This window comes from Alosa sapidissima, chromosome 3 (genome assembly GCF_018492685.1).
Source record: "Alosa sapidissima isolate fAloSap1 chromosome 3, fAloSap1.pri, whole genome shotgun sequence".
NCBI classification, from domain to species: Eukaryota; Metazoa; Chordata; class Actinopteri; order Clupeiformes; family Clupeidae; genus Alosa; species Alosa sapidissima.
This window is the reverse complement of record NC_055959.1, coordinates 19,668,279-19,694,341: the sequence shown is the minus strand read 5'-3', so window position 1 is coordinate 19,694,341 and position 26,063 is coordinate 19,668,279. Positions and strand designations below refer to the sequence as shown.

The 26,063-nt window shown below is 44.5% G+C and overlaps 1 protein-coding gene across 1 annotated transcript; it reads right to left on the bottom strand.

Annotated features, from left to right (window-relative positions):
• Nucleotides 1-10,430: 10,430 nt before the first annotated feature.
• Nucleotides 10,431-22,172, bottom strand: hs3st3b1a (heparan sulfate (glucosamine) 3-O-sulfotransferase 3B1a). The gene is made up of 2 exons (XM_042086080.1): nt 21,438-22,172; nt 10,431-12,855 (listed from the first exon to the last, which is right to left on the bottom strand). Exons 1-2 carry the CDS (start codon nt 22,025-22,027, stop codon nt 12,237-12,239), a joined length of 1,209 nt encoding a protein of 402 aa, XP_041942014.1. The 5' UTR covers nt 22,028-22,172; the 3' UTR covers nt 10,431-12,236.
• Between the last annotated feature and the right edge of the window lie 3,891 nt (nt 22,173-26,063).

The following is a 26,063-nucleotide window of genomic DNA, read 5'->3' as shown; positions in this document are numbered from 1 at the left end:
AGAGAGAACGTTTGTCTTGGCAGAGGAACCTGTGGGTTTTTCTTTTTTTTGTTGTTGCTTGTTTTGTTTTTATGTTTTAAAAAAAGGGTGTAGGAAGAGAAAGGGATAAGGTCCAAAAAGCCTTTCTCTCCCTTTCTCTCTCTCTCTCTCTCTCTCTCTCTCTCTCTCTCTCTCTCTCTCTCTCTCTCTCTCTCTCTCTCTTTGATCTTTCTCATTTCCACATAGCAACTCCTAGGCGGTTGTACTTACTCATCCACACGCTGGGGCCATGCGCTGCACACAGAAAGAGCACAGGGATCCGCCAGCTGTCTCAGTCCATTCATCACATACTGTGGAGCTAGTAGAACCCCCAACCCAAAAACTCATAGTGTAGTGTGTGTGTGTGTGTGTGTGTGTGTGTGTGTGTGTGTGTGTGTGTGTGTGTGTGTGGACTTAATTTGACACACACCTATAACCCCAGCTATAACAAAATACTCAGTTGCGGTAACTCATCACGAGTGGCTGTGCTCATCTCCACTCAGGGAGTCGCAAAGCCAACAGAGTCAGAACCACAGCACTGTGGGGCACAATTAAATTAGCAGTAACGAGCGTTCTGATGAGCTCCATCACGTCTCTCTCTCCGAAACTTCAACTGTCCCTGTGGGTGTAGGTCACGGTCAGGTGGAAAATGTCCACCGCGTGTCCCCACGGCCCATTCATTGAGGGACAAGGGGAGCGTTTGAAGTGGTTGGCAGGCCGACACGCTGGAAGGAGGGAGGAAACGATGCCACCGCTAAAGTGGCATGAAATTAAACGGAGAAATGTACGCTGTGAGCTACATGAGCAATTTGTCTCTCCTTTTGTGAATTAGAGGTCAGACATGGCACAACGGCCCACACACACACACACGCGTGCGCGCTCGCACACACACACACACACACACACATATATGCACGCACACACACACACACACACACATATGCACACACACACACACACACACACACACACACACACACACACACACACACACACACATACACACACACACACACAGAGACACAATTGTAACCAGTATGGGGCTTCATATACCCATGCTGTATAGGCTCATCTGCGCGGGGGGGGGGGGGGGGGGGGGGTATGGATTGTCAGTGTAAAACTTCTGGATTTTCAGCACAAGGTAGCAGAGGCAGCGCGCTTACTCTACATGACCTTTTCCAGATTCATCATCATCGCTATTCAAGATACAGTGTACACAAACTCTTAGTTTCAGGTACATTTCTGCATCTTGATGCCATCAGCTTGTGTGAGAATACTAATGGCTTGTAAAGAACAGGTCATAACACTAGTAAACCTTTGGTTTGTATATTTGAGCAGCAATACATACCATATCACTTAAAATGAGACAGACTCACTTATGTTCCGTCTCCACAGGTGTGCATTGTACATTAGCTTTGCTGTTAAAACAGTATGACCGTCACGTTCAGAATCATTTAACACTTGCCATCCCCATGTGATATGCTTTGACACATCCTGATTGGGTTGTTCCTGGGTGGTGAAACAGCTGGATGATGGTTTAATATTAACAAACTTAGTTTCTTCCCGGCTGCAGTTGGCCTCACAAACAAAGTCAGGGTCCCCCACTGGTACTAACCAGTGTTGCCACAGTTACCTTGAAAAAGTAATCTGATTACTGATTACTGATTACTCCTTTAAAAAGTAACTTATTTACTTTACTGATTACTTGATTTTAAAAGTAACTAAGTTAGATTACAAGTTACTTTATTAGTTACTTTCAGCAGCTGCCGACAACACCCCCACCGCCTCAACATAAAAATGATAACCGGTTTTGCCAATACTCACTATACTGGAAGTGCATTTTAACAGTAATGTCAACAATGTATAGCAGACATCCCAACCTAACCTACTATAGACATCCCCAACCTAACCTATAATGTCTAGTCATTTGTGTCACTGCATGGTTTTACACGGGAGTTGTCCTCATGCTGAAAACGTGAGCATAGCCTACATGAAGTTAATCCCCGAGACAAGAAGAAAGCAAAGAATATATCTTTTTACTAAGGAAAATGAAAAAAATTAGCCTGGCTAGCGCCACCACTTCTCAATGAGACGTGGTCTGGGAAGCGAACGTTCATTTTCTCGTATTTGAAAAAAAATGCCCAGATCTGTTTATTGGGTGCCACGGATGTCTATCAAATGCGTCTGTGCATAGCTCATCATCGTCTTGCTTTCCCCCCTGTTCTGTGATTGGTTCCCTATCTCAGGCGAAAATTTGCTCCATGGTCTCCAGGCTGCCTTAGCAGCGTGAATCAAATCGCGCGCAAGGCAGCATGGGAACACCCAGGCTAGACAAAAAAAATCATGCACAGTGACTTAGATAAGTAACTTTAATCTGATTACTGGTTTGTAAATAGTAGCGCGTTAGATTACTCGTTACCGAAAAAAGTGGTCAAAATAGACTAACGCGTTACTGGCATCACTGGTAATCATTGGGGTTAAATGATTGCAAAAGACTTGTTGAGGTGAATTTAACAAGTGTAATTTCATTTGCATATTACTCAGGCCTATACTAGATGGCTAGTTGCCAAGGCTACATGAAAAGGCCAAACCATGTAGCGACACAAATAACTAGACATTATAGGTTAGGTTGGGGATGTCTATAGTAGGTTAGGTTGGGATGTCTGCTGTATAGTGAGTATTGGCAAAACCGGTTATCATTTTTATGTTGGGGGGGGGGGGGGGGGGTCGGTAGCTGCTGAAAGTGACTAATAAAGTAACTTGTAATCTAACTTAGTTACTTTTAAAATCAAGTAATCAGTAAAGTAACTAAGTGGTGATTACATAGATATTTCATCCACTTTGTTGTGACTCATGGTTGTCTGCCTCGTATATATATGTACATGTATATTTATTGTGCTATTATATTTTATGTATTAACTATTGTATGGCATGCACCTAGAGACCAAAGCACATTCCTCGTATGTGAAAACATACTTGGCAATAAACCTGCTTCTGATTCTGATACTGTACTTCTATTTTTGTGATGCTTACGTTGCAGGAAACGCCCATGTCACAGTTAGTCCGAGAGATGCAAGATATAGAACATGGAGCACGATCACTGTGAATCCTGATCATAAACTATGCCAGACATGCTTTGGGGAAGAACGCTTGAAGCACATGTGGAACTGCATGTTAAACACTGCTATTCTCATCCAGATATTAAAACAACATTCAGGCCTTTAAGACTGCAGAGGGTTTGTTTACATGTTTGCACTCTCAATATTTCATAAACCCCTACTCATTTGTAAGGCAAATCATTTGGGGAAAAAAGAGTGACACCTCCTTACAAGTCCCTCTTATCCCAGATGATCAAATGTGTTTCTCCTTCCTTACTTTCCAAAAGACAGAGATTTTTCTTTTTCTTTTGAAAAGAGGGTTAAAAAAATGAGCACACATCTTAATGCTTTTAGAAACATCAGACATTGTCACAGGCATCAAAGACAATGTCTGTGTATCATGACACAGAAAGAAATTACCCAGGGATAGGAGAGGGTGAGCTAAAGCTAGTGTTCCTGTTTGTGTTTGAGTCCTGATAGGATCAACTGTATCAAAATATCCCCAGGCCTCATCTGCGCTCGACTCAACAGCCCCCTTTGTTTGTTGTTTACACACGTCTTTGTTGTGGGGAGTGAGAGAGAGAGAGAGTAAGAGAAACAGAGAGATAGAGAGAAGGAAAGGGAGGGAGGGAGAGGAGGGAAAGAGAGGTAGAAGGAGGGGTACTTTGTAAAGAGAACCAAGCGAAGGGGAGTCGGAAGACAGGACATACATGAATAGCACACATATCTGAAACCAGCTGGCTTAGCCACAGAATAGAAACAGTCCCTCGGGGATCAGTCTGCAGTCTGACGGTGCGACTGCGCGAGCAGCTTCAGAAAAGCCTGTCTCGGCGAGGCCCGTTTTTAGGCAATTACAGGATAACCGCCGGAGCCTTAGATGTGGTCTGATATGAGGGGAGGAGGATGGGGTAGTGGTGTGTTCAAGTGAGTCCTGGACGTGAAGCTCAGTCATGCCTGTCATGCTGCACTTCCACGTTCCTGGAGAACTGGGTGTGAACGTGTTTTAGCACTGTTACACAAACCCTGAAACTACATGGGCTACCTGCTAACCCTCTGAAAATCTCTCTGGAAAAAACTCACTATTCTAGCCCATGAATTGAAATATCCTCGAGATTCTGCACTTGCAGTACACTAGAGTACAATAATGGTGCTTAAGGACACTCTGGGCACCTTTTGTGTTTTTGGTCTTTACACGCTAACAATAGCGTATAAGCACTTCACTTTTGGCAGCGAGCCTGTGGTGTATGATAATGCCACAACACAGAGAAGGGAGGGTTCAACCCACAGGATCAAAACCAGAGCATGGCTCTCGTCGTCGTCTCGACCAGCGAGAGTGACAGACACGCACACGGTAAAACCATGGAAACGCACAGAATTCTGTAGCCAGCGCCTGTGACGAATCAAGGTCTCCATGTTCATGGCCATTTGACAGGAGAACATTAGAACAAGAGCTGTGGGGGTGGTGGTGGGGGTTGCAGACAGGAGCGACGAGGCACGCACGGAAATAAATGAGAGTTCATTAAGATCAGTCCGGAGGAGAATGAAAAAGCCATTTCACGTGGAGAATAGGGCCTCTGTGGCTTTGCACTGAAACGGCTGATAGAAAGCCGAGTCCCTGTTCCTGCGAGCCACCAAGCAGCAGGATGGACGTGTGAGAGGGAGAAGGAGGGAGTGTAGGAGTGAGACGTAAAGTCACACCAAACACCACGGCGGGGCTATTTCCAGCGACGCGCTCACTTCACACTTCCCAGACTGCATCTACTGCTATTTTAACCAATTCCCCACCACTTCCGCACTTCTAATACAGACCTGGGGAGTTGGATGCAGATGGTTATTACACATACATTACTTTACAGACGGTTCCAACTCTCCAACTCTTGTACTCGGAAGTGAGCTGACTGTGTGGAACTGTGGAGCTCTAAACCAGCAGGCGACTGGACTCTCCATCCAAATCCTCACCCCCAGAAGAGGATGTGGAGTTCCTGTTACGCTTTCGATATCGTAAACAACAGAGCAACGGCAAAAAAAAGTGAAGGACAGCATTCAGCTCTGCCCTCGGAAGTTCAGCGCAGCCCAAGGTCTGAGACTGTCAGCATTGTGGGATGTGAAATCTGGAATAATCGCAAAAAAGGATGCGCAAGCTGTTGACTAATATATGAGATAAACAGAATCCCGCAGAAGAGCTGTTCCGCAAAAAAAAAAAATCCTGGCACCAAAGTTGCCTCAATTCCCGTCTAATCCCTTGAGCTCAAGTTTAACAAACCAATTAATTGCAAAATCAGATTAAATGCCTGAAAGATGGAAAATGATCCGTGTGTTTAGTGTTCCAATGAGGGCCAGAGGAAGAAATAAGCTATCAACCCAGCTCATTTAAGAGTTTAATTTGAGTGTGATATCTCTGTTTAAGCGCTTTGGAGTACATCAAATCACTGAAAGCCCCGTCGATCGCCGTAAAAAGCTTAGCTCTGCAGGCATGAAAAAATGAAATAAAAAAGATATCAGAGAATTATACACCCTGGTGGTCCTTGTTGCAGAGGCGGACGGAGGTACAGTTCCTATTTCTAGAGATGAGCGTTAAAGATAAACCAGAGGGTCTCCAGTCTTCCCTCTTATCTCCGAGAGCCACACTAATACAGGCAGTGTTTCTAAGACAGCACCCGAGAACATCGGGGGAAGGACTAGGAACCTTTACAGCGGTCAAGACCTCCACAGGTCGTCCAGGCAAGGTGAAGGTTGCAGACAGTGTGGGCGACACAGACAGACGATAAGACAGGTCATATATGTAATCTTCTGTGTGTTTGTGTGTGTGTGTGTGTTGGAGGGGGATGGTTGGAAGTCCCCTCGCAACCTTATTACAAGGGTGATATTAGTTAATGGACAGTGGGGCGTGTGTGTTTGTTTGTAAGTGTGTGTGTGTGTGTGTGTGTGTGTGTGTGTGTGTGTGTGTGTATGTGTGTGTCTGGGCTGGTGGGTGGGGGGATTACAATTGGCTAAAAGGAAAGGAGGATCAGGCATGTTGGGTCTGGGGTCTGCATCGGGTGTCTGAGAGGGGAAGAGGTGAGCAGGGGACACTTGACCTCAGCCAACGTCACTTATGCTGATTTGAAGCCCTGAGGAATGTCCACTCATAGATGCTCTAAGGGCACAGTCATCGCTGTAGGTTATCAGTGGAGATTAAAGGTAGGGTCTATTAGACCTTTAAAATCATTTGACCCACGACACATGAACATACAAGCTACTTCACCTCCATTCGTTGAGGCATGGTTATAAACGAGAAGAACAGACAAAAGACAAAATCTAGGGATGAGTGCTGCCACAGAGACCATCATTCGTAGATGGTGTTGTCCAACACAACCATATTACTATATAACAGAGGACATTACAGACAGTGGCACTGAAGGTCAGGTGGACAGTGCAGGTGGCAGGGTGTTTTGAAAGTCAACCCTGTATCATGGCATCCACGTGGGGTGAAATGGTCATTCTGACTAACCTCTCCACAATAGCACATGTAGAGTTAATGTTAATGTGCGTCTCTCTCTCTCTCTCTTTCTCTCTCTCTCTCTCTTCATGTGAGTTCTCCAGATGTGGGCCCTCGGTTCACCCCTCATGGTAAACTGCTCTGCCTCAGCGCTGGCTTTATGCTCATTTGCGGGAAATCTGTTTTTCATATGCAAATAGAGCATCTGTATATGGCTTATTTAATCAGAGAGCGCTGGAGACTCACCACCCCCCAAAAAAGTAGTACCTCTGAGCTACTCTCCAACCTGGATTAAGGGGCCCGTTGACAACCATATGTAAAGTCCACTAATCTCATTTGGCAAAGCCCACAGCCCACAGCCCTGGCATGGCTTGCATTAAGGAAGTCAGCTGCTTTAGATAGTGTGCCATTGGACTTAGCCATGTTGAGGCTAAAGAGAACAAAAGGGATTTATCTTGTGGGCCACGTCTTATTCTTGCCCATTCTGTGCAGGTTTGAGAGAGAGAGAGAGAGAGAGAGAGAGAGAGAGAGAGAGACAGAGGGAGGAAAAGAGAGAACAGATGTCTCTGTATGCCGCAACAGTTATTTCTACATTAATATCTGCAGGATGTCTGTTTTGCCAATGATCCACCCATGGCCAAAATGAGCAATGCGCCATCAAATCCATAGCTAGTCAATCCGTGGAGGCACATGGATCCACAGAGAAGTGATGGATTAGTTGCTGCAGCGGGGTCAATTGGAGGCTTGCATAAAGCAGAGCTAGTCAGCAATACAGGACGTGCTGCAAATTCAAGCATGTCATGAATTCCCCTGGCGAAATCTCGGGACAAAATATGTGCCTCCCTTGCCTAGGTCTTTGGAGCCATATGGTTTTGCTCCTCCAAAGCAGTCGAGACAACTGCCTGTCCTTGACTCAAAAAGAGGGGAAAAAACACACACACACACACACTTTCTTTTTTTACTCTTGGAGCTGGAAAATGACGAGCCATGACATTATACAGTCTAGTGGGACAAGAAACTAGTACTACTACTACTGCTGGTGCTGCTTCTGCCGCTTCTGCTTTCCATTTAAATCTCCTCCTGCCCATTTCCCTTCTCCACCGCGCGTCCACTCTCCAAGTGAGCCATCATCTTCAGTCTGCTGCTCCCGGACAGGCTGTGCAGCGCTTAGAGAGAAAGAGCCGTGTGTGTGCCTGCTGGAGCTGGGATTACAGCCGCAGATTAGTCATGTCAGCACATATGAGACAACACCCTCCCTCGGCTCAGATTAACGCTTGCCTTGCCTCACAGACCAGGATTACACTGTAACATGAGGACAAATACAACCAGAGAGGCTGGTTACCTTACTGGCTATTTAAATGATAGGGGTTTTAGCAGTAGCAGTGGTAGTAGTGGTTCACAAAAGAACGGCTTTATATTCATATCAGTGTGCAAATGTAGATTGTTCTGAATTCTATACATGTGTTACATGCTGTATGTGAAACATTATATTGAAGATGACTTTATGTATTTGAAAGAAGGCAATGTGTTTCAGAAAAATAAAGGCCTGACTGCTTACCCGAGGCAGATTGTAACAAAATATTCATAGAAAAAAATGGAAGATAAATTCTGTTACAAATACACTGCAAATGGTCTATGAGAAATGTAATCCAAGGGTTTAACAGATTTAACATGTTTAAACTTCAGAGACTATTTCACACTTGTTTCAAATGAGCATTAACCTCACTGCTGAATGGGATTTTAACACACTCAACACAATCTATGCCTGCTCTCTCTCTCTCTCTCCATTCTCTCTCTCTCTCTCTTCTCTTTCTCTCTCTTCCTTCGTAGCAGGTGGCAAGCTCTGTAAAGTCTCTGTAATCTGCCTGTTTTAGGACACATGGTCACTGTGGAGTTTACTTCCTTAGAGTGGCTTAGAGGATCCCTTCAATTGGTAAGTCTGTAATTCCATTAGTTGTCCATCAATTCGGTGTGAACGGTATCAGTGGAGTCAGAGAACAAACACGAACACGGGCCCTTCATGCTTCACCAAACATGGGAATGATGCGTGACTGATTTACATCCACATCCTTCTGGCAAAGGAGGATCACAGATTGATCAGCTCTGCCAAGGAGGTTACGTTTTCGATGCAGTTTGTTAGCTTTTTAACTTGTCTGATTGTGTGTCTGCCTTTAAACAGGATTGCACACAAAACTACTTATCCAATTTCCTTGAAACTTGGTGGAAAGATGTAGAGTAGAATGGGTCAAGGAAGAGGCCATTACATTTCAGCGTGGATCTGATGGGGGCCCACAATGAATGTAGGTTCACCTTAGCTAACATTTTGCCTTGTTAGACTTCTGCTGTCTGATTCCTTATTTATGGGGTTTTGTGGAGAAACCGATGGTTGAGGGAAGCAGGCTTGTTGTGTAATGTTCCAAGGTATGTATATGTCGGCCTGTGTGTGTGTGTGTGTGTGTGTGTGTGTGTGTGTGTGTGTGTGTGTGTGTGTGTGTGTGTGTTGTGTGTGTGTGTGTGTGTGTGTGTGTGTGGGCGTGCATGCTTGGTGCTCTCCAAAGCCTCACACACAACAGCCTGAGGGCATCTGAACAAACAACAGTCTCCCAGCTGGGAGTGTCACAATTACAGTAGAGCCTCCCTTCAACTTTGCCAGTAATTGCTAAGGGGGCACTTCCTGAACTGGCTGGCTCTGAGCCTGTAACCTGTGAGACAGGGGCGGAGGGCATGCAGTGGGGTATGGTGGTACGATGGGAAGAGATGGAGATGAAGAGAGAGAAAGAAGAAAAGAGAGAGTAATTAAAAGGAGAAAGAAAGAGAGAGAGAGAGAGAGAGAGAGAGAGAGAGAGAGAGAGAAGGTTATTACCGGCGTACAAGTAAAGAGGGGTGGCAGAGGCAATTTGTGAGCAATAAAAATAAATAAATTAATTTGAATGAAAGGCAGAAGGATAGATGTGATCATTTCAGAGAGGAGTTGCCACATCTTGTTTGTGCAGCCGATTATGTTCCACTTTAAGAGGCATGCAATTACTGGCCTGTCAATGCATGCAGCACCATTAAAGCCTTCTATGAGTACACATACACAAAGTCTGATGCAACAAGAGCACAATGGCTGCATTAACCTTAAGGCTATCAGTTATACCCATACGGTAAAATCTGTGCAGGTGTTCCAATACAGGTACAGAACGGACACATAGAGAATAACACCCACAGGACACACACACACACAAACAAACACACACTCACACACACTCAAATACACACAAAACTCGCACACAACACAAAGCTCACACATTCTCAGTGCTCATCTGAGCCTCCCTCTCGTGCTTGTGCTTAACTGCGAGTGACACACACAGCTCATTCTCGCCGAGCTGCTGAAAAAGAGATTCACCTGCAGCACACATGCCTGTCGCCTTGATCAGGAGAGAAGCACCAGTGTTGTCATGGAGATTGTACCCTCTTGATGACAGTCGGTTAGTAAGACTCGGCATCTTCAGCACGTCTCATTAGAATGTTTTTCCCGACTGCGAGAAGCAGGATCCACATGCCTGGCGTCCTCCGGGCTTAGACCCACGGGCCTCCAGGTCCCACCGGTATGAGCCAGAGCTCAAGGATGCTGTGGGACCAATTTCTATATTCAGCCTGTGAAACGTTTTCTCTGTGATTCACTCTCTTAAAAATGCTGCTAGCTTGGAATAGTGACTGGAAATGCAGTCACTCATTGGATTTCTGTGTGGGAAAATACAATGTAGTGATTGTGTTTAAACCAAGAACTGCTGTATGCTGTGATGAAGAAAAGACAGACGACTTTATGTAAAAAATACATTTAATTGCCATCTTGGAGAAATACTGCAGCATGTACTGTATACTCCTCTTGGTTCGATATGCAAAATCAATGTTATTACTCCCCATACCACAGAACTTTGTGTTGGCATGTATAATTCATTCTCAGATTCGCCACGCTAAACAGCATTTTCTGAGAAAACATGAATATTTTGTTTAAATTTTCCGAGGTTGACTAAAACTCAACCATAAAGTTCACTAATGCATAATAGCAATGCAGACTGAGAATCCCTTTAAGCAAGAGCGGAATGGTCACAATGCACAGAATCAGAATCACATATAAATATTCCTAGATATTCCCATATCAACATATACACACATTGCGTGGTTTTAAATGCCATTCTGAGAGAATGCTGCTGTTTTGTTTTTGTTATTTTTTCAAATTCACACAGACATTTCTCAGTTGCTCATCTGTGCTGCACTGTTTTGTGTATGTTCACCCTCACACCAAAAAACATCCGGATCAAGTAGGTGGCTATCCGTTTATAGTATACTGAATGAGACCATAATCTCTCAAAACCTCCTATTTTGACCTACCACCTCAAGATCTGCATGGTAACTATGGCTTTGGGACTAGAACCGGGACTGCAGTAGGGATCCATGGTGAAGGTCATGTAACTGCTGGGCTCCTGCACTGAAAACAAGCTCTTCATGACTCTGTTGTGACAGCTGCTCAACGCAGCACGGCCAGCACAGAGAACCCAGCGGTGACCCGAACATACGATATCTACAGAACGCTCGCATGTTCAATTAAAGCTTTTGGAAAAATGTGAGGTCTGAACTAATAGAGATTTTTTTTGGCCCCGAAAAAATGTGGGTAAAATACATTTCCCATCAAGCATCAATGCCCAGTTGGCACACTCCACCTCCCTGGACCGCAATGCAGTAAATTGCATTCATACCTGTCAGAGAGGTATTCAGAACCAGAGAACCTGGACAACTGAGGCCCATTTTTAAAATCTCTCAGTTCATCCTTTCAATTAAGAGAAACGACTAGCGGTTAATCCATTGATGGATCCTGATTAGATTGGGCTGACCCTTAACGTCGCTGCTGTGTGATTCTTCCACCTAATTGACAGGATGAGTAGCAATTTAGCTATTGATCTACCTGGGGGAGCAGCAATGTGTCAGCTGAGACCGCCATCGACCAGGCACAGTGGAGCCACTTCCCTTTCTCTGTACCAGAGATGCATTATATAGGATGCTGCATACGCACTGTAACATTTGATTATGCGGTATGTATGAGGAGCGGCTGGGGCTGTTCCACTGCAGCCCCCGTGTAACTTGTTAGTATAATGGCTGGACGGATGTAATACACTGACAAATTTGTCTCTGTGTCTGAGAGATACCCGTAACAGACTCGCAGTGGAATTCGACCGCGGTATTTATCCTTCAAATATTGCAGTTATTCAGAAGGAAAAGCCATTAAGTCTTTTGGTTGAATCCCCCAGTAATTGTGCTTTTGTGTCTTCTATGGAGCTTTCGAATTCCTAAACGTCATTCACTACAATGCTCTCCATTTTTGAAGTGCAAATAACTACCAAGCTTGAAAAAGACTAGGCTTTTAGAATTTCATGAAAATTGAACAACATAATAAAAAAAAAAGATGAATGCAAAAATGTCATAGAGATGTACTGATAGGCAGCTTAGTGAGTTAATTGCTTACAAATAAATTATCATAAAATAGACTTCTGAACTTCTTAAACGAAACAAATATCTCTGAAAATGTTCACACTTTCAATAACCACGGCATCTCCCACTGTCCGATTCAGCTTGGCTGCAGTCAGCTACCTACAGTACGGTCAGTCCCAGCCAAAGTCATGACCGGTCATGCGGTAGAACTTCTTGTTGAAAGGCTTGTAGAAATCCCGCAAGCTCTGCACGACTTCAGGGTCAATGTTGGGGTGGGTCCTCCCTTTGGTCTTGCCCAGGCAGTGGGGCTTACTGTTGCTCTCCGGCCTCTTCAGACAGGGGAAGCCCTTGGCCGGGTTGAAGTGGAAGTGCTCATCCGTGACGACGCGCCGCAGTCCGAGGAAGTCCTGCACGTGGGCCATCTCGCCGGCCGGGTCGCTGATGAGCCGCTCGCCGCTCACAAACAGCAGCTGACCGGCGGGGAAGTACGCCAGCCAGCGCTCCAGGTGGCGCGCATACATGCCAATCTGGACAGCACTCCACGAGGTGTCGATGAGGCCCGCGCTTCGGTTGCGGAAGGTCAGGCTCTCGAAGGACGGGATGTCCGGCTTCTTGGAGCGTGTCTGCGTGTAGTCCGAGATGGCGCGCGTGACGGGGTCGCGGACGACAACAATGAGCTTGGTGTCACTGGACATGGCGTGGATACGAGCGGGCACTTCCCGCGTGACAAAGTAGCTGGGCGTCTTCTCCATGGTGATCTGGCCCTCCACCGTCTTTGGCATCAGATCCCTGGCAGGGGAGAAATGGATGGATTAAAATCAGGAGAGAACATAAATAACACACACACACACACACACACACACACACACACACACAAACACACACACACACATTAATAGTACTTGTCATTGTGCGTTGCCAGACAGGCAGAGTCGTGGTTCTTGTAGTGTTGCTGTCTGAACAAAGTGGCCCCCTCTCTTCAAAAGTTGAAGGTAAAATCACCAGTCACCCTCTCTGAGCCGTGTTTAATGTCTGCAGACACTGACCCTCTGCTGAGACCAAACCGAGCACTTACTGACCAGCCCGCTGTTACAATGCACAATGCACGATTTCAAACTAACGCTGAGAGATATCCTTAATGCTTAACAACACCAATGCAACAGTTCTCTCGTATACCCAATTTGCCTCATGCCAGAGGCACTTTAAAAGCATTCCCTGCTGGGAGCAATTGTACACCATGCTCTTCAAAAACATGAGAACATTGTCACAATATCCACTGAGTCACATGCTTCTGATTTGGGTAGACTTAATTCAAAACAAAGGCAACATGCTGGGCCATGAGACAACAGGGGCACTGGTGCGGAGCCCACTCAGGCAGGGATAACTCCACTCTGGTGTTGATGGACACAAAGGACTCGAGTGGAATCTTAAGAGGATGGACTCTGAATATTTAAGTCAGGAGACATTTGAACTTTAGCGAGCAAAAGCAAAGGCTTCATATAAAATGTTTTATCATGCGCAACCACTTTAATTAAAAACCCTAGAAGTAGAAAGTTGAAATTGTTTTCAAATTATAATTTAATTTCCTTCAGAATCTACATGGTGCACTTGCCACGTGTTAAAATTATGATTTATTTTGTAATAACGTCTAACGTGAAGTATGTTTGTGGCTGTCTTTTTTACAAAAAGCCAAAAAGCGCTGAGAGTCTGTTAGTAAGCCAATCAGTCAAACCTGCATAATACTTTAAAACTAACATTCAAACATGTAATTGACTGACTGACTGACACAACTGTACACACAACACTGACAAAAAACAACAGTAATGCATTGCCTGTAAGTACAGCATTTCAAACATTTAAAGAGGGTCAGGGATGGGCTGTTTCTCAATATCTCCTGTCACTTTCCTTGATCCCATGTATGATTTAAAGATAATTCTCCTTGGCTGACATCACAGCGCATTCAACTGTAATTGCAATGCATGCTGTGACCAGTTTAAACGGTTGTGGTTAAATGTGTTTACTTTACTAATTATGACTGTTGACTTTGGATTCTCTCCCCCGAGGAGAACACTTACAGTAAATTATTCGAAACCTTGGGTAACTTTCATTGTGGCCAGCCAAATGCAGGAGGATCACTTGTTTGGTTTCACTTTGCTGTGCTCTACTCTCCATGCTTGTTGGCACAGCTAGCTGTGTAGGTATGACTCTCTTCGACGGCAAATTAGCCTTTTAACTCTGGACCGAAGTGCATAATGGCCAAAGTAGGCCAAGCGGGATTTCAGCTAAGCCCAACTCTCTGGAGCATTAGATCTAGCGAATAAGGAGGTAAAGAGGGAGAGAGAATGCTGAGAGGGACAGATGTGGTCACACGAGCCGGTAGGGCCATTTAACAAAAACATCTTTCATTTGTCGACAATGTGACTTGTTTCACATCATCTGCCTACTATATTAAGCAAAACATGAGTCATAGTCCTTTATGACGTCGGGCGACGACTGCACAGAATTGAAAATGAGTGGCAATCAATGTTTTTTTAAAAAAGCCACAACATTAGCATACTGGTTAGAGATGCATTTACCCTATAAATGTCTGTTCTCCGAGACTTCCTTTGGAATAAAATTCAACCAATTACAAGATACTGCAGGGGAGAATAATGGAAGAGGACGAAGAGGAGGAGGAAGAGGAGGATCTTCTTGAGCTTGTAGCCAAGGGACAGGTGCTGAAAAGGGCTGCTGGTGGGGGGGGGTTAGGGCCACACCTCATTAAATGCAAAAGCCCGAACAAAAACAAACTGTGCTAATCTTTCTAACGCAATCCTCATAAACCATCACTCACTTTCTCTCCCCCTCTCTCTCCCCCTCTCACTCTGGGACCAGGTAGTAATTATAGGTGTGAAAAAACACAAACCTAGTGTGTGTGTGTGTGTGTGTGTGTGTGTGTGTGTGTGTGTGTGTGTGTGTGTGTGTGTGTGTCTGTGTGTGAGTATAAGCGAGATAAACGAGTGCCATGTGAGTGTGTGCCATGCTATCTCTTCCCTAAGTCTAACTCTAGACCAGGAGAACACATCCAGGCATTCAGAAAGCCCCAAGGGAGATGAAAACTTACTACCCATCAAACTTTCCACTTAGTCCCCGAGCAAAACAAACCTGTAGCGGAGCGCTATGAATTATTCATTCAAGCAAAGGAGAAAGTGTGTGTGTGCTTTAGCGTGTGAGTATATAAGTGTGTGTGTGTGTGTGTGTGTGTGTGTGTGTGTGTGTGTGTGTGTGTGTTTGTGTGTGTGTTTGTGTGTGTGGAGAGACAGCAAGAGAAAGACAGACACAGAGAGTGAGAGAGAAATAGAACCATTTTGAATGCAACAAAAGCTTGACTCACAAGAAATATGTCGCTTTTGCAATTTGTTCCACTTAATAGACAATTCTGCCAGAAGCCAATAGGTTTCTAACCATACTCAATCCATCACCTCTTGACCTCTCATTATACTTAAAATGTAAAACCCTCATGAATTCACATAATAGCAGGCTGGTAAATTAAGAAAATGGTGAACACACTTCCAAAAAGCTGGGAGAGAAACAGTAGGAGGCGGTAATGAGGATTATACTATTCTGAGAGTTGGAGATTGCAGAGGTTAAATAGTTGGTCCTGGAAAGAGCTGACACTGCTCTCCCTCGGCCAAAAACACTTTAAGATTCACTTCACATCCACGATTAGCATCGCGATGCAAATAAACACAATGGCTTGCATACATAAGCCATATGCCAACAAAGTGGCATACACTCACTGTCACACACACATGCACGTGCTCATACACATATACAAACACACACACACACACACACACACACACACACACACACACATATAGTGGACAAACACACATCTGCGAGTTAACTGAGAGTTATGTAATTAATTCACATTTTGTCTGGTGAGAGTAGCCATGACGGTAGCTCTTTGAAAGACTTGTTTGATAGGCTCTGTTTACTGTACATGTTGTGCCCTTAGCACGCATGGGAAAGGCTAATCAAAGGCAAGAGGCAGGTGGTTTATGTTTCAGGTGTTTGAGGACCACTCTGCTTGACGTATAGCTTGGCAGGACATGGGTGGCGGCGTCTAAACATACTTTAATCAGAGGCCTTTGACGATTCACAGACATGCCATAGAAAAAATATAATTATGGAACAAGCGTTTAGTTAATGAATGAACACACCTTGTGTTACATTAGTGCATCTTGAACTATTACGTAGTGTGAGACATAGGTGCTCCAATTAAGATGGAAAGGGAGTGCCACTCCAGGCTAACAGCTCAACAGAGAGGAGGGCACCAAGGGTGGTGGTATGCTGCCACTTAAGGGTAATCTGACAGGGTTTTCTGCTAGATGAATTCCAGGCCCGCATCAAAGGCGCGGGACAGGAGCTCAGGGTTCTCCCACGGCCGCAATATGTCATCTTATCATCTCTGACCAAGTCATAATCTCATTTTCCACTCACTGGCCTCTCGCTCTCTCTCTCTCGCTCTCCCCTGCGATGGCTTACACTTGCACAAGCCCACAGTGGTTCCTTCTGACCAAGTGCTTTCCTCAAATATACACGTCTGCTCCCCTTTCACGCAGTAACATTAGCTCTAGAAGTGGTCTTGAAATAAAGCAAGACTAATATGTTAGCATATACCTTTGTAACTGTCAAATGATTTCACAGCATTGCCAATTGAGTTTGTTGATAAAAATGGCATCTTTGCCAGAGAAGAAGCTTCAGAAGGACAGTTTCATTATCTATTGTTGCAGAGCAAAGGCTAAGCACCTGTCAGGATGTGAGCTTATTATACCACACAATGACAAAATGCTTCATGGGAAAAGACTTCAATGCTAACCGTTCTTCTCTCGAAATTGGCTGATGGTTGATGCTGCAGCCTCGAACAACAGAGAGACTTATTGCCTCGAACTACTGCTTTGAAAAAGAGATAATGAAAAAAAAAAACAGACCTAGCCATTACTGTCTCCTAGAGAAAGTTGGCTAAAGGACTTTTATAGCAGTGACTTATTAATACAAACCCTTTCACAACTCCTTTACAGACCAAAGCATCATAAAAATTCAACATGTCATGTCCACATCATTTACTCTCCTTTCAATCAAATGGCTATTTTTAATGCCTGAAGCCGAATAAGATAAAATTAGACATTGAAACAGACATTTTAGATATGTATTATTGTACAGGCAAAAACACAGAAGATGAATTTTGTCCATTCTGCTCCTATTTGCATTGTATATTGGGGGCTGGCCCTGATTTGCTGATACGGGCAAATCTGTGTTATCATCCTCTAGCTAGCCTATTGATGCTCTCGGTTTGTACTTAAGGTCCTTCAAAAATGCTGATCCATTTTCACTTCAGCTCGGGAGCGTGGCTATGTTATGAGCTTTGAGCTCTGAAAACGTGCAAAGTTTGTGCCCTTGCAAAAAAAAAGAAAACGAAAGAAAAAAACTGATGACAGCTGTTTCAGCAAGAACAGTGTGAACTTGTTTAAACTTCTGTGTGGAAAAAACAGAACTTTTTTCCCTTGCCTTTCTCACCGAAGAAAAAAAAAAGCCTTGGAGCAGAAAAAAAGAGAAAGTTATCAGCTTTGGAGTTCACGTTCTCCTCCTCCTGGCTCTGGCTTTTCCTTGTGGGGCTTGTTTCTGTTGAGTTCACACTGTGTTCGTCAAAAAGCACTTTCACCCTCCCCGGCGCATTAGCATACAAAGTGTGCAAAGACACACAATTCGCACTAATTGCCTGCTCTTTCTCATCGGGGTTAATGCCGACCTAAGGGGCTTCGCTGCAGCCTGCCTTTCACTGAGAGAGAGAGAGCGCTTAGTGCTACTGCCACCGCCACTGCTGCTGCCCCTGCTCCTGCTGCCTTTTTTCAATAGACTTTCTCTCAACTCACTGCCTCCAGCAGCAACTTGCTGCCCACCCCACAATCAAGCTCTCGCCATCAGCTGTGTACTTTTAAAGCAGTCAGAGAGTGTTTGTGTGTGTGTGTGTGTGTGTGTGTGAGAGAGAGAGAGAGAGGGGGGAATTTAGTGAGTGCCTGAAATATCATTAAAAAATAAACATGGTTGAAAGATGGTTTACTTTGCATTCTGCTTCATGATATCTATACCCTGCTATATGGAATAGACTAGACTAGACTGTTTTGTCAGCCAGGGTGGGAGCAAGGGTGTCTGATAGTTTGACCCTTCCCAACTGATTGTCTGAAAAGCCTTTTTGTGAGCGAAACATAAATAGATTTGCAACAGAGGACTCTTTTGCGTCGCAGAGCATTTTCAAGCCCGGGGAGGGGGGTGTTCTTGGTTGCCCCCTCTGCCATGTTGGGCCAACAGTGTAGGCTCCCTCAATGCCACCGCAGGGGGCACTGAGCCGCCCATCTGTGGGCTGCTCACCCCAGGAGTCCGTCTCACAATTAGCCAGTAGCCGCTCTTGTTGAAAGCAGTCATCCCGACTCTGTGTGCGCTCTCTCACCACCACCCCCCACCCCCGCCCCCCCTCCACACACACACACACACCACACACATACACACACCATAGTCCCACCATCCTGAAATCTCTCCCAAGTAAAAAATGCATCACTGGGAGCCCCAAAGCCCCATGGCCTGCTTAGAGAAGGCTGCCTGAGTTCGAACAAAAGGGGGGGAACCTGAGTCCATCTCTGGGCTCTACAGGACGGGATCCGGCCACAGCAGGGGAACCAGGAGCTCCAAGAGTGGGTCACGCATGACACACCACGGCCCGTGATGGCCAGCGGTCGGGGGTACGATTGCTCCCTTGTTCCGGCCCTGGCTGGCGTAAGCGTTCAGCGGTTTGCACCTACAAAAGACGCCCTGAGGGGGGTTTCTCCGTCTCGGACTGGTCATTAAGGGACGTGTTATTGTGTGGTCTGCTTTCAGGGGTCAGCGCCGCAGCCCAGTCCTGACAGCATCCACTCGGCCGGGGATGTTTTAATTAGCCGTGCACAAGCACTGGGGAGACTGGGCAGAGGCCCTCCTAGCGGCCATACCCCCTCCCCGCCGCATTCCACCACCATGTTACATTTGACCTCATAAACTAAAACACGATCACCTGTTACACGGACCATTTGCCTGCCTCCCCCTCTGAGGCCTGCAAAACTGGGGAAAACATCCCGGCAGTGAGCGACTGGCCACGCCAGAGGCCAGAGCTGTGCATTCCCCCGGCGGCCACCGCAACTCACTCGGCCACAAATCACACCTCCTGGGTCCTTCTCATCGCCATACTCATACTCACGTGTCCTTTAGGATTTAATTAAAAGAGATAGTGCGGCCATTTCTGGGAGAAATTAGCCAATCTCATACGGTAATAAGTCATGAAGTATAAATCTCCACGCACCCATGGGGCAGCCAGAGGCTAGTACGCGCCTAACTTGAGCTCGGCCTGCCTTCCAGGGAAGATTAAGGAGTCACCAAGTGGTCATTTGCAGCTCAGCCTCTAAAGGTGAGGGGAGAGCCCATGGGAAACCAGGCCTAACCTCAGCAACAATCCCCATCAGGGATGTAGTGGTAAAATAAGAGGTGGGTAAACTATGAATTCTGTGATCTTGGTGAGGTGGACCAATGTTTATAACAATACCAACAATACCATTGAGTGTGCATATTGTGAATGCGGATAATACAGTGTGATTTTTGAATGTTAAAAGTTGCAATCGGTGAATAAACTCTTTTGAGAGGTGGATAAAACCTATTTCTGAAATTTTAGAGGTGGATAAACTGCCTTTACTTGCGTTTAGCCTCCACTACAACCCTGATCCCCATGCACCACTAACCTCGTGCCAAGGTGAGGAGAACAGAACAACTTAAAATGGAGCAGTTAGGGTTTCTTCTTTTTTCCCACTTTCTTCCTTCAAACACTAAATTTGTATAAATCCACAGAGAAAACACATTCTCAACATCTGTTATCATATGCCCCCCTACTTGGAACAATGGTGTATGTTTTTTATTATTATTTCAGCTCATTAGTCATCCCAGTGCCAGAGGGAGGAATGTGATAATGTTTACTAATTTGTCTTCAGAAGACTGGCTGTCTTGCCTACACCACTGCACTGCAGGAAATTAAGGAAAGCCTGGAAAGTGTTTGGGCCGACCAAGTTGTCATTTCCCGGCCGAATCGAAAGTAACAAAAGCAAAGCAAAGCAAAAAATTTCCTTGAATTTCCCCTGGGGATCAATAAAGTATCTATCTATCTATCTATCTATCTAAAAATGTCTTCTGTGTCTGTGACTGCCATGGTGACTGCTTGTTGAAATGGCAAGTAAATCATGTACAATAGAGGCCATACAGCTGCAGGCAGAAAATGGGCTGGTTTGTCATACCAATACATTACTACAAACTGTCAAACATTATGAGACCTCAACTGTTCGCACACTTATAAGAGTTTAGAGTTTAGAGTAAGAGTGGGCCATAACTGTCACCCTTTCACAAATAAAGGTAAAAATATTCTCGCTCGTTTAATACTGATCAGGCAAATTCGATATCGCCCAAAGGGACGTGAGGTGATTTGCCCAACTGATTTGTAGGTTTTATCCACATTTGTCACATTTCGCCTCTCTGTTCAATCTTCGTTGAGCGGGTAGCCTTTACCTGACACCCCGTGACGCATACCATCCTCTCCAACATGGCAATCATAAAGTAAAGTGTGCGTAATGGGAGCTGAGGTAGTGTAACTGATACAAGGTGCACCTGTCATATCTTAATTTTCTGACTCCACTAACTCGTCTCGTATCTGGCATTGCCCTAAGTGAGAAGCTGAACCTGACATAAATTCGTTTGTCATGACCAATTCTAGTCCATAATTGTTCCAAGGGAACATTGTTTAGTTGTTACACAATTTGACCGGGAGACAGAATGTTAATTATTTCAAAATGTCCTGTCAGCACAGGATGTGGCAAAATGTAAAATTGTATATGTTATGACCGCGTGTAAGTAGCACATATAGAATAATGGTTCGTCTGAATGTCGTTTCCACGTATACAGTCGGTGTACCTAACTATGTGATACAGAAGTTAACCCTATTTTCTGAGAATAGCCTATTTGATATAGAGCACTTCCTAAGTCAACATTAAGTTTGCTTTGATTTGTACAGTCATGTGTCCTTTTTAAATGTCGCTTTATAAATAGCTTGCACAAAGATACATAGGCTATATTAAAATACCCCCAATCTTACAGCCTAATCTTCGTGCGTAAAGGTTCAATCCACTCGTACTCGTATCTAGGCTACTCATAGTTTGTAACCTATTTTCTGTGAAACCGTGAACTGCATATTCCAAAGCATATTGGCTAGACGCTGGTCATGTCTGTTTATGGGAGTTCAGAGGGAGAATCTGATTTACCTGTACCACTCGAGTCCTTTATCATAGTTTCGGTCGAAGAAGTGCGGCTCCGCTCCCACTGCTCTGATGTCCGGGTGCACCCGCAGAAACTCAAGGAGAGCCCGCGTACCCCCTTTCTTCACCCCGATTATGATTGCCTGGGGCAACTTTTTAGTCTCCGACCCATTGAGGAAACCAGACATGGCAATATCTTCCAAACTCCTCTGTTCGCCTTTCATCTCATCCCAGTCGTCGGCTCGGCTGTCGATCTCGTTCTCATTATTTAATAAGTCCCGTGAAAACGTCTTGATCAACGGGTCAAGACCTTCAGAGTCTGTCTGCACCCTGTTTTGGATTCTGGGTTGCATCCTGTGGTGCATTTCAGCGTTGTCTACCTTCCCACCTGGGGAGTCGATGATAAAACTTGGCACGGATGAACAGTAGCCAACGCAATAATATAACATGTATACCCACAATGACAGCATGATGCAGATCACAAATAATTTATTTCTCACCGGGATAAATGAAATGGCATAGAAATTCTGACAGATCAGGCTATATTCCATAGGACTTTCGGTCGTGAAACTTGCTCCGATGAGGCATATTGGCATTGGAAGTTACGCATCCCTTGAGTGCTGCAAAAACCTACGTGATGAAATTCATGACATATCTATTAATTTCTGGTCATTATAAAAACTAAATCATACAAATGTCACTGGTTGGAGTGCGTCGCGTCTGAGCTGAGTACTTCGGTTGACTCATCACCGTTACGTCTCCAGTCGGTTAATGACTGCTGGAGGGGTCCGTTGGTAGAAAGCAGACTCACAGAGACAGAGGGCGTGTGAGTGACGGTATTACTATCCAATTGCAGCCCAGGATAGCGGCAATTAGCGACATCGCCCTCAAACCACCAAGATCGCCATGTATCCAACCATGTGTTAAATGGTCAGAGGTATGGGTGGAACCAAATAGCAGCTTACACTGCGAGCTGCAAATTAGACATTTTTAACTGAACAATATACTGAACAAATGAGTTGCGGTTGGTTTTTGTACAGGCTATCCTAGCTTTTAACCTGATTATTTTTCGTTTGAGGTGCCGGTATTACATATTAATTGTTTACATACGTGTATGACTTTAAGTGCTGCGCAAACATTCCGCTAAGATTGTTAGTGGGCTCCTCTTATGAACTGTCCAAACTGTGGTAACACTACAGCCAACTGAATGCAACATCTGTTTGCAGGTTACACAATGGTTTTAGAATTAGCATACGAAAGTCTGTGTTGGTACAATAGCCAGTAAACGTGACTGGGCAAATGAGTTACCAGCTCAGCACGAATAATGACAGTTCACGACGCCGGCAGATGTCTATGAATACTCTTGAGTTCAGGCATGAAGGAAAAACAGTATTTTTTCCGACTGTCCGGATGCTCTTTATTATTATGGAATTCTTTCCTCTCTTGAAAAAAGTGACTGAAGCTTTTTACATCTACATGATTAGCATTAACCTGTGCGGTATTTGGGCCAGGTAATTTCCAGACAAATGTGGTTCTGTCAATACTATTGAACTTCTTTTGTTAATTGTTGATGACATTTGTGATGTTATCAGAGTGACTTATGCATAAAATAGTGTGTATTTTGTGTGTCAGGATTTCCAGGAACCTCCACAGGCTCCTTGGGGGACAAATGGATTTTACTACCTGAAATGTGATGCCAAATGGAACCATCCAAATTCACAGTATTAATCTGTGTTTAGCATAAGTGAGCCAAGATGCCCAGGATAATCCCCACAATGGAATCCCTATAGTGACTGCCAAATAAAGTATTCCATTCCTATAAATGATTGTGTATAAGTACACATCTGTATGTATAGTTATGAGTGTCACAAGATCAAAAAAATAACATTTTCAAGACCCTGCCTGGGTGGGCGGATCTAGACAAACAGAGCTGTTCAATGGCTGCCCTTAACCCCGCACTTGTTTAAAATTCCAACATGCTCTGTCCCATATCACTGTAAGTAGAGCAGTTGGACCATGCCTGTAGTAATCCTCACAGCTCATTAAAGTGGAGAGTTCATCTAAGTAAACAGCACATTGTCTGTGTGTGTGTGTCTGCAAGTGTGACTGTCAGGCCTTCACCGCCTCACACAAAGTTTCCAAAGAGGTGCAGTGTGAATTCTTCTCTCTGCTGTTTTAAATATCTGGAAAGTGTTGTGCCAAGAATGGGGCAAGTCTATGTGAGCTTTATATGGCACCAGTAAAACCGTGAAGATTAAAGGCAAATCTGCTCACCTTTTAACAGTTATAGAGTCACCTGCAAAGTGTCAAGAAAGCTGCTATATCATCCACAACAAAGTGCACTCGTGAAGGATAGTTATTCACTACACTGTGCACTAGGACTGAACGCATGGCACCAGGCAGCAGAAACAGAGAAAAAAGAAGAGAGAGAAGTTTTTTGTATTTTCATTTATATATATATATATTGGTGATTAGGCTCATCTCCAGCGGTTCTCCTTTGTGTGCGCTGAGCATTGGATTGACACTTCAAAGTCACCCAGAGGCAGGGAGGGGAGGACACAGGGAGCATGGAACAAAGGACACCTGAGGGGAGAGGCAGCTCAGGGATATACATGGTGCCCCTTTTTTGCAGGGTCCGGAAGGCCATGTGTGCCGATTGGTTCCGTCTGTTATGCTTCATGATGCATGACACACACACACACACACACACACACACACACACACACATACACACACACACACACACACACATATATAAACACACACACACACACACACCAACCTAAATCTATGCAGTTTTGGGAGGATTTAAGAACAGGGCAGTTGACACATCAAAGAGAATCTAGGCTTAATAGATCTCCTACAGCAGGATCACTGTTACTGTAGCATGTTAACATGTGTTCCCTTTCTGTCTCTTGGGGAAGAATTATGCAAAGAGCTCCCCGTCTTCCACATGCCTCCATCTTTCAAATTGTCAGTGGGTTACCATTTCTCAAATGTGGAGAATAACACAACATGACAATATTACAGCAGGGCACACGTGAGCAAACTGAATGGGTCTGTGTCAGGAGGGAAATAATCATTTTGCACAACACAGGCTGACCCCTTCCGCTTAGTATTTCTGGCAAGTCAGCGACAAGAGGGAATGACTCTAGTTTCGGTAGTAGCAACGCCTGCAAATATAAAGTGAAACCAAGTAGCAAGTCTGGAAAACCTAAGTAAACCAACATAAGTATAAACAATCCTAGTAGTATTTTACAAAACCTGCAGGAAATTTATTTTTTTAATTTTATTTTTTTAACACTATAATGTCAACATCCCCCCCTCTGTTGCCTCCGCATGATATGAACCATCTTGAGCACGTACACAAATAAAAACATGCCCTGGGGATCAATAAAGTATCTATCTATCTATCTATCTATCTATCTAAAAACATGCCCTCTCTCACTCTGTGCTGCATCCAGATGTCCCCGAGGCCGACTCACACAATCAGCAAAGGGCCCATGACCTCATCCCCCACCACCACATCCAAGAAACAACAACAAAAATCTAACAGGAAGTGTTGAGAAGCCTCACTAACAGATTCTCACACACACACACTACACATACATACACACACACACATACACGTGCTCATGTACACATATACACTTACAGTACACACACATGTGCACGCACACACACACACAGGCACGCACACAAAACACACTCAAACACACATGCAATCCTCTAACAATAATGACTAGAGTTATTAGCAGTGCTGAAAAGCAGCTCAAGTCTACCTCAAAGGCCTTTTAGTTGGGGCTAAGACCGTTTTAAATGTCTATAAATTCCTCTACAGACCTGACAAAGTCCCTCTATCTGATCTCTTCTTTAGAGAAGTCCCAGCCTCGCATGGATTTCGTAGCCCTGATCCTATACAGAAGGGCTTGATCCTCCTTCACTGTCCTTCTGCCTGGTCTGTCCGTCATAGGTTAGCAGCCAAAAGCAGCTTAGACATTAGTCTCACCCCAGTGGTCAGGACCTAAGCAAAGGCACTTCACCACATAATGTTAGTTCCGTTTATTCCTTTTAAATCTGCAAGAATATTGTGGACTCTTTTGTTTCCCAGCAGTGAGTCCGAAGTGGACTTTTCTGAATGGAGCACTCAGGGTAGTAATAGGAGGGCACACATTGCTACTGGCAAGGAATCATTTTGCCTTCAAGTTATTTGTCAGACAAAGCCATGTTTCTGAAAGGACCTGGTGTTGGCATCACATTGCAGTACAATTTTGAAGTGTTGTTAATCAATCCTTATTCGTACATAATACACAAAATACACCCTGTTCCACATGGAGCAGTTGTGATGATTGGAAGGGCCTGGATGTGATAAATCGAACAATCGAAAAAGGCCGACTCTAATTTTACTCCCACATATATGAGAACATTAGGGTCACATGTAAACACATTATCTAACACAAGCATGTACATGCAAAGTCTGTGTCATCAAGGCTTGTTGATATTTGCTTAGCACTAAGCTTTACCCAATAAGGAAAAACAGCTCACAGTTTCTGGCTGAGCCTCCCTTCCATTCTTTTTTCATAAAGTGTGATAGATGGATGATGTTGGCTTCTATAGAATGTGTACAAAGGA

What these genes read in the sequence shown, in the direction of transcription:
- hs3st3b1a (XM_042086080.1), bottom strand. Translation starts at nt 22,027, where the DNA reads ATGCCAATATGCCTCATCGGAGCAAGTTTCACGACCGAAAGTCCTATG. An exon ending in AAAGGACTCGAGTGGTACAG is followed by an intron (nt 12,856 to 21,437) that starts GTAAATCAGATT and finishes CTCCCCTGCCAG; the next exon opens with GGATCTGATGCCAAAGACGG.